General features: G+C 41.5%; 1 protein-coding gene across 1 annotated transcript; it reads left to right on the forward strand.

The window, feature by feature from the left end:
- Positions 1 to 6,053: 6,053 nt before the first annotated feature.
- On the forward strand, positions 6,054 to 8,312 carry dmbx1b (diencephalon/mesencephalon homeobox 1b; the record flags this gene model as incomplete). The annotated part of the gene is made up of 4 exons (XM_080832316.1): positions 6,054 to 6,207; positions 6,742 to 6,935; positions 7,330 to 7,750; positions 7,900 to 8,312. 4 exons carry the CDS (start codon positions 6,054 to 6,056, stop codon positions 8,310 to 8,312), a joined length of 1,182 nt encoding a protein of 393 aa, XP_080688442.1.
- Between the last annotated feature and the right edge of the window lie 1,768 nt (positions 8,313 to 10,080).

A 10,080-nucleotide genomic window follows, 5' to 3' on the forward strand; every position in this document is an offset into this window, starting at 1 on the left:
CATCAGATACGGCTCCTGAAATACATTCTGAGCAGGTTTACCATTGTAGCCTATGGGTCAGGGTATAGGACATGAATACTAACATTAAATATTGCATGGTCAATTTCCCCGGTGAAAAAAATACATGATCCGTGCATGTATGGGTGTGCAATTGCATATGTGTGTGTGTGACTGCATTTATTGTGTCTGTGTGTGATTGTGTGTGACTGTGTGTGTGTGTTTGTGTGTGTGTGTGTGTGTGTGTGTGTGTGTGTGTGTGTGTGTGTGTGTGTGTGTGTGTGTGTGTGTGTGTGTGTGTGTGTGTGTGTGTCTATGTGTGTATGTGTGTATGTTTGTGTGTGTCTGTGTGTATGTGTGTGTGTGTGTGTGTGTGTGTGTGTGTGTGTGTGTGTGTGAGAAAGAGAGAGATACATTTTGTCTACTGTATTTGTATGTTGACGTTTGCTTTGTAGTGTGGCAGTGTATTAATGGTGGGGGAGTGAATGAAATAAAAGAAAAGAACGATGGTCCCTTTAAATCAGGCAGCTAATTCGGTGGAGGCACAAGAAAATCTTTACCATGGAAGGTCCTGCTAATAACATGTCCAGTAGATTGCTTCTGGCAAGTTGCTTTGTTATTCTTGTCACCAGAGTCCCCAGGTAGCAGTCAATTTTAAACCATACATCAAAATGATTAATTTGCCACAAATGAGCACATGCTAGAATACCCTTGACTTGAAATAGGGAGGCTAAAGCCTTTTGGATCGGATATATAATGTATTCATGAAGTTGAGGAAATCGCATATTAACTGCTAATATGCGTTTATGCCCACAACTTCTCACTCGATTTCATAGACATGCTGTGTTAAAAATATTTTCCGGTTAGGATAACACAATTACTCCAGCTCAGATAGCATAATTAACGAAGCAAAAACGTCAAAGATTTTGTTCCGCTTCTTATTTACACAACGAATACGGCTTGCTAATTCTGCCAAATATTCCACTGACGAGATGAATGGATAAATGCCATTCTGTGGGCCTACCATGAAACTGCGTCATCTCCTAGAGATGACTGAGCACCAAGATGGAAAATCATACCTAAAGAAGCTTTATTTGATTCACTAGAACAGACCAAATTCGGGGATTGACAGTGGAGAACAACGAAACTGTGAACTAAACCCAAGGATATGTGAGATGAATTTCTGAAAACCAAGCCCTAAAAACGTGAACGGCTGATGGGAACGATTGGATGCAGTGCCCGGCAGGGCCAAACGCACACGCTGAGTGAGGGCCGGTTTTGACACTTGCCTTTAAACCCTTCAGATGCGCTGGACATTAGACCGCATTAAGTTCTGTAGAAAGCTGATTTAAGGAAGAGGGGCTGAGCGGAATTCCTTCTCGCTTTAATTGCTTTAGAAACGGTTCCCACAAAGAGACACTGCCCAGATTTACCTCCCGTTTAACTTCTTATTTCCATCGGTTCACAAGTTAATCCGATTTTTCTCCCAGACCTTAATACTCTGAGATATATCGTATATACAAAAGGCATGGATGAACAGAAGGTCGATTTAGAAGAATGCAAAACTTCCAAAACAGACATTAATAATTTATATATTATACATAGCTCTAGACAAAAGGTTATTATTAGGTCTTTAAATTAAAGTTGACCAGAGACTTCTTGTGAAATCTTATGTCTTGTCAACATGTATTGAGGCAGTTGTAGAGACAAATATGATATAGCTCAATAAAGCTAGACTACTTTTTATAATAGTTGAACCATGATGGTTCTCATTTTCTGATTTTATTTTGTAGGTTAAAATAAATTAGCGACAGCAGTCGTGTGACAACGACATGAATATATCAGCAGCTTTAATTTGCACTAGTTAACGTTAACGGGAAAGTAAAAAGTAATTCATAATAAAATCATGACATTTCATGACTTATTTAATGGGCCATGGGTTGAACACGGCATGGTATAAAAATAGATAAAATAGAAAAATAAGTCAGGATACCTCAGCCGATGATTTGAATATACCGGTGCGGATGAAATGCCCAAAGATCACATCTAGTTTAGGATGCTTCACCCTATCTCTCCGTTTCTTGGAGAATTTCAACAAAATATGCAAGCTTTACATTAAAAGGCTACTTTTCGCTGCCCTTAATTCCAGCCTAAACGGTTTTTCTCTGGGAGAAGAAATCTTTTCTAAAAACCTTGAAGAAGAGAAGGGCATTATTGTTTTAATCCTCTTACCACCCGTCATTTTAAGACAGTTTTTTAGAGGCTGAAATGGCGTCTTGTCTCCCCAATCCTAACCTAAATCCCTCTGGGCCGGGAGAGATTCTAAAGGCAGCAGCCTAGCATCTATTAGTGATCTCACCCAAGTCTTTCCAGTACCGTCTCACCATCAAATGGCGCGACAAAGTCCAAAAGCAAATACAATTAAGTCAAGTGTTATGAAACTGCCTTTAAAGCACAAAACTACAGCCAAGTTACCCAAGACCGACATATGGTTACACTATTGTAAATAAACCAACATACTCACCTGCATTTTTATGGGCCTAAAGTTAATCTGGTGTGCTCACTAAAAAAAGAGGAAAAGTTAAATAAACGTATTTGCTGCCTTCTTACTCACATCACAACAAAAATAACTTCTTATGAACTCATACATGTTATAGACATTTAGCTACCAACATTTCATTTATTTTCTAGATTTTCTATAGACTACAAACTACGTACAATAATGTTTTTGGCAATGTTATTGGCTTTTAAACCAAGATATACAAACGCATTCTGAAATGACTGATTGTGAATGTGCAGGTTTTTTTTTTTTTGTGTGCATTTGTTTCATATAATAGCCAATTGGAACATATTTATGCACTGTATCAAGTCACAGGCATGCGGAGGGAAAATGGGGAAGCTATGTCATTTGATTGACACTTCCAGCAACCACTTGGAATCTAGTATGACCTCATAAGCGCTCCTTAAAATCCCTCCCCATACACTAACCAAATAGATGGCAGGTTGTGTACTCTCCAACACAAGCAGACCGCGGGAGGTATCCTCACTTCAGGACAGTGGCATGCTTGCGTGAAGACAGACTTGGCTAACTTCAGTTGAGCGGAGATGCAGGACTAAACATCATCAATACAAGTAACTTTCTGGAAAACTGGAAAAGGCGGAACTCAACGAAATCAGTGGACTAACCAATCGCGTTTGAAAAGTATAAGGTAAGAGATGTAGCCTGTGCGCTTTTGGCAACTAAACAAAGTGTGAGATATGCTGTTTTTTTACTGCTTAATGCATGATTCTGTTGTAGACAAACGGACAACATTGTTTATTTATAACATTTGTAGCTAAATCAGTTTTGTCATTTCAAATGTCTATTTCTTTTTAAAATGTTGAAGTTGTTGTCACAACATAATTATGTGTCATACATTTAAATACATAGCCTATCGAGCAAAAGGACTGGATTCTAAAAGGAGTTGATCAAACGTAAAGCAATCACAAAGCAATGTAGCAGGCTAGACTTTACTGTGAATCCACCTGCAACTTATTTATTTGTCCAGTACATTTTCGCGTTGTTTTTTTATGCGTAAATATTCAATATTTTGTGAAGCACCACTTTGATGCAGACAGCTTTTAAAGCTAAACCAGACACAACTAAAGTTTTTGCCGGACACATGAGCGTATTCAGCAGCCAATATATTCCTAGGCAGCACACAACGTGCCCTAAGGCCATTGGCCTCGCAGCAGTAACATTTATCCAATTTGGCCTCACTAACAGATTGACACGATAAATCCACACCAATTTACATTAAGATGCTATCATGATTAGCCAGAGGCAAATGGCAATATCCGCAACGAATACATTTCACAAGAGAGTATTCTGGTTAAACATACAGCCTCACCTCTTTGTTCTGTACGCAATACACTGGGTTCCTCATAGCATTTAGCATCTTGATAAAAAAGGTAAAACCTATCAAGAAGTGTCAAGCGCGCACACACACAGAAGCACACACACACACGTCCATGTCAGGGCTGATGATAAATTAATGGCCTCGCAGTTGAAACCTATTTGCACCTACATTAGACGCCGACCCAACTGGGGATCACCATGCATATTTCACAGAAGAGTTCTCATACATCTCCGCCACTATAAGCCTCGGGGCGGTGAAATTGGGTGCCGCTAGAAAGATTGAAAGAAACGGGTCCGATTCGGCTCAAGTACTTGGGGAGCAAAGCAAATGTTTAGCAAAGCACCTTCTGCTCAGGCGAATTAAACTATTCCCTTATGGCCTTCCCATGATCACACCTGCATTCTGTTAAGTAGGGACGGGCACACGCGCTCTGACATTTTGCAGGAGCACTCATGATTCTGTTTAGAAGTTAAGTACTTACAAGCACGTATTAAACATATACAGCGTGTTTTTTTTTTTTTTTTTTTACTGTTTCATGAAGACGAAAAAAGAAATAATCCGGAGTTCTGTTTCTTTTTCATCAAAGGGTTTTTTGGTAAATTGTATTTTACTGGGCAAACGCAATTCAACTTCAGGCACTGCTTGAATTCCAGAACACATCAAAGTACCATAAGAATAAGACTAAATGTCGTGATAAATATTATACCAAACATTTAAATAATCTATATTGTGACTTTCTCGTACATTATTCAAAACATTGTGTGATTTATATTACATTTGTTATCATTATTATTAGTGGTACTTGGTGCAACAGAACAAAACGCAGTTCTTGCTTTTACTCTCAGAACCAAAGGCCCAGTTTTAACTAAATTACCTGGACAAAACAGTAATTATTACATCTAAATGTGTCCACTGTCATTTTTCCAGGCACAAAATGCAAACCCATGAAATATCTTAATTTGACCAATTACCTATTGGAGAGTCACCCGGCTTTTGGGACAGGGTTGAATTAATTACCCCGTTTTCCTAACTTAAAGAATAGAAGGCTCTCCGTGGATAAATTAACATAGAAATGGGAATTATACCCTGAAAGAGAGGGATATGTCAAGGATGACAATAATTAGACATACATAGTTTAACCCCTAATATAATACTTAAAAGTAAAAAAGAAAGGAATAATAGCCCATATGAGATGTTATGGATTAGTTTATTAATTCTACAAACATAGAGCGCTGTAGGACAACTTGTAATTCACATAGATATAGCCTAAATACACCAATTTTGCCTTGAGCGGTTCCGGTTGGTTTGCGAGTGGAAATGTAAAATGCTTCTGTATCCTAATACATTCTTAATCATATCCTGCAGCAATAAGCTCTCTCTTCAAAGTTATATTCCCATAGCGATTGTAACTGGGGTTTATGGGCTGTTATATACTATATTATGTCGTATAGCAATACAATTTTTAATATAAACGACACGGCAAGGGACCTAAACATGACTTTGTATTTCGTCGGTGTCAATTTGGTTCTGCTTGGCCAAAGGTATATTACTACTATTTTTATTATTACAATTATAATAGAAATAATAATTATTATTATAATGTGCCGTGATTCCCTTTCCCTTACATTATCGTATCAAGCGATACATTCAGTAAAAACAATTCAAACATTTGAAAAAATTATCAAAAATCCTTGCCACAGAATGTGCCAATTTATTCAAGATATGAATAGTACAAAAACAGATTGTAGGCCCTTACACTGACACATTTTAAGATGTATCAAAAATGCAATAATGTAAAGCACGTGGGCCTTGTCTGACTACCACGCTTTTAGTCCATTTATATAAATTATGCCCATTTATATTAATTCTGCCCATTTATATTAGGTTTTCTGTACAATTAGACACAATCTACACAGTTTTTCCACGAGAATTTTTGTTTTTCCTTTTGTTTGTGAAGCAATGAACTGGTGTATAAATTGTAGCCCTACTTCATTTAACGTAGACTCAGAAAAAGATTTCAGATGAAGTTTGTTTTTTAAACGATAGGTGTTTGTGTTGTCTGCGCTGCTATAGCCTACGTATGGACCACAGTCTGAGACCAATGAAATTTGACTTAGCATTGTTTTCCCACTCCACAGTTCATCGTGACCAGCGACCATGCAGCATTACGGCGTGAACGGCTACTCTCTCCACGCCATGAACTCGCTGAGTGCCATGTACAACCTTCACCAGCAGGCCGCGCAGCAGGCGCAACACGCGCCCGACTACCGGCCCTCAGTGCACGCGCTCACGCTCGCTGAGAGGCTAGCTGGTAAGAAGCTGTTGAACATCCTCACTCACTCACGCCTCCAGGAAATAGCGGTACACTTCAGAGGTCAAACACATTTAGCCAGCCCGGTGGAGGAAGTGTTATTTAGGTCCAAACAGCGTGTTTACTGGCAGGGGGCATAGTGCAAGCCGTCTCCTCAGGAATGTGTGTTATTTATTAGAATTTAATTCAGTTTCAGATGGAGTAAGATTGCTTAGAAAACCCTTGAACACACATTAATGGCTGCACACGCCTCCAACAATTTTACATGTAATTGTAATGTAGTTGTACTTTACATTTAGTCTTTTATTTTTGTACTGTCTCTATTACCACAATATAACGTCAACAATATTTATAGAGGTAATGTTTTTACATCTCTATAATCCTTTGAGGAGGGTTGGTGTCATGTGTTATATGACATTCACCCAATTTAATTAAACCAAGAACAGCTGACATAAAAGGCAGGGTCACCTGCATCATCTGAATCCTGTGTCATTGCCCCCTAATTAAACGTGCCATCTTTCTTCTCTTTCAACGGCTGCACATTTCAAGACATCATCCTGGAGGCCCGATATGGCTCCCAGCACAGAAAGCAGCGGCGCAGTCGCACTGCCTTCACTGCCCAGCAGCTGGAGGCCCTGGAAAAGACCTTCCAGAAGACCCACTACCCTGATGTGGTGATGCGCGAGCGTCTGGCCATGTGTACCAACCTGCCTGAGGCTCGTGTGCAGGTATGACAATTTCACCTCGTGGGAAAAGGGAACGAGAAATGGGGGAGAGAGAGAGGGAATTTTTTTCTCATATTTTCTTTTTGATAACATTTCTTTCTCCTCAGTTTAAATAGAATGAGAATTAGTCATTGCTCAAACATTGTTGCTCATATTGTGCCATGGAGTTAAAATAGTTATAGATGCTTTATGAAGTTCAAAGGAATCTCAACGCCCTGACAATGTATATAGGGTTATCACTGGCCCCTACTCATTAGCCAATCACTAATCTCTAATTAGACAAAATGCCTAGAAACCTCTTAACTGCCAGGAAATCAGAATCAGTGTCATAAGGGTGTATTCATACATCATAATAATAATTTCATAATCTCATGAAATATTATTTTTTTCCCGAAAGGTGTGGTTTAAGAACCGCCGTGCCAAGTTCCGCAAGAAGCAGCGCAGCCTGCAGAAGGAGCAGCTTCAGAAGCAGAAGGAGGCGTCAGGCGAGGGCCAGTCGGAGGACGGCAAGGTGGAGCCTCCCTCTACCGCCACAAGCGCCACCGCCACCACCTCACACACCGAGTCCCACACCCCACCTCCCCTCTCCTGCACCTCCTCTGTCTCCGAGGCGGAGCAGTCGGCGCGGCCCCAGACGTCTGAGCTCAGCGTGGAGGTGAACGTCACCTCCCCCGAGCAGTCAGGGAGCGAGTCGGCGGCGGAGGACAACATCGACCGGGAGGAGGAGCTCAAGTCCTTCAGGGAGGAGCCTAAAGGGGAGTTGATCCCGCTGCCTGGCAACAGGTCCCCCTCCTGTAAACACCTCAGCCCCAAGTCAGGTGAGGAAGTGTTTTCATGCTCTGCAGATATCGTAATTTTATAGTCCTGTTACATTTGCCAAAAAGCCATTATTGTCCTCTAAATGGGGGAGAACATGTTTGGGCAGGTAAAAATAACAGGCTTTCTGTGTCTCTCTGTTCCTCTGCAGACTCCCCACTGGGCTCTCCTGCCATCCCCTCCTCCAGTGGAGTCAGCAGTGGGATCCCCCAGAGCAACTCGTATGCCTCCTCCCCTCTGAGCCTCTTCCGCCTGCAGGAGCAGTTCCGCCAGCACATGGCCGCCACCAACAACATGGTGCACTACCCCTCCTTCGACATGGGCACCCCATCCGCCTTACCCTACCTGGGCATGAATGTCAACATGGCGGCACCGCTGGGCTCCCTCCCCTGCCAGTCCTACTACCAGTCCCTCTCCCAGGCTCAGCAGGTCTGGAACAACCCCCTCCTGCAAGCTCCCGGAACTCTCCCCAGCCTTAACAGCAAGACCACCAGCATCGAGAACCTGCGCCTCAGGGCCAAGCAGCACGCCGCTTCCCTGGGGTTGGACACCCTGCCCAACTGACTCCAGCGGGAGGGGGCCCTCCCCGGCCTCTGCAGCCAGAGGCAGCTTCATGATCACCTCATTTCTGGAACCGAACACTCCCTGTCTCTGACCCCAGGGCAGCCGCATGGTCCAGGATCTACTTCTGCTTCAACACAAAATATCCTCCGGTTGGCTGATCCCTAGTCAGCATGAAGTACCGTCTACAGAAGCGAGATGCTGAGGGGCCAAGGTTTCAAAACCCAAAGCACTCGTCCTTCCACGTGGATAATCATACAAGACCAGCTTTGTTTCATGTGTACGTGCCACCTCATCTGTTTTGAGTGCACTGTAAAACCATATCTAATGTAACCACGTACCCGAGGAGGAATTTTAAAGTCAAGAAAGAAGTTTATTTAAATGTGATAAAAACAGTATTCGGTTTGGCTATAATGGAATGTTCTGCTCAGAATCTTTTGAGACTTAAAAACACAGTGTTGTTCATCCATGGAATCCATTGACTCGTGTAAATATCTCTCGCTGTGTGCTCACATCACCCTATTTAGTCAGTGGTCCCATGGTACTTTTTGTACAAAAAATTAAAGAAAACAAGAAAAGAAGAAACTTTAAGAAGATTTAAGATATTTTTAAAATGTCACTTTGTGAATGTGTCCAGAGGCAGTTATGTATAGGGAGTCCAAGACTTGACAAAACGCAGACATCAGCGTTGACATTGTGCACGTCAGGAGGAGACTGTAGTCACAGCTTCAAAACAAATAAGTGAAAACCATGTTATGTATTTTGTCATTGTAGATCGCAGACATGTATACCTTGATTGTTTAAATAAATGTGAGTAATTTATCTGTTAAATGCAAGGGAATAAACCACAGTAATAATGAATCTCAACGCCCACGTGTTAAGTTATTTTAAATTTCAATAGACTGTAATTCATGGATTTCACGGATTCTCTACACATTTAATTAATGATCTTAAGCAGTGCCTTTGAGATCATTCACCAGATTAAGTCATCATCCAGCGATGCAACATCCTGCTTACCGATATCAGCCTTGGGATTCAAATCTCTCGAGGACCCCATTACTGGCTCTTATTAAACTAAGCTCATCTCCAGAGGGGACTTCATAATGACGCTATTGGCCATGCCATTCTTTTCAGAGGGGGCCGTGTTTGAAAGCCCCAGCCTGGGTACACACAGGTTTAACCGCCAGTGAAATGCTCCATTGGGTGCTGTGGCCCTTGATGTCCTGGCCCAGGGAGGGCTCAGGGAAGGCCAGGGCCACTGGGTAGGACAGGGCGACCGCGGTGAGGAAGAAACTACTGAGGCCCGACAGATCACACAGCTGGAGACTTTAGGTGTGTGAAATCACCGCCACAGCAGGGAGCCGTGGCCTACAGCACTCACAAACACACACACACACACACACACACACACACATAAAAACACACATACACACACTTCTTCTGTTTATGTATTTAACACCTCTTTCTCGCCCTTTCACACTCGCACACAGGCAGTCACAGCATAGGTATGAATAAATGACTGGATGCATTAAAAAAACATATTGATTCATTTAAAACGAAGAGCTATTTTCACTGGAATGGATGCACAATTGTTCCAATTAATATAATTGCTTTTAATATTCACTCAATTCATTCAAGATGATAATCAATTATAAGTCAATTGGATGATCACTTTATGTCATAATTTAATTTCTTTACAAATTAACATATTGTCTGGCACAAAATACTGTTCCATATGGAATATAAAATGCAGTTGTTACAGACAAATTCT

Source organism: Sprattus sprattus (genome assembly GCF_963457725.1).
Source record: "Sprattus sprattus genome assembly, chromosome: 2".
Classification (NCBI taxonomy): Eukaryota; Metazoa; Chordata; class Actinopteri; order Clupeiformes; family Clupeidae; genus Sprattus; species Sprattus sprattus.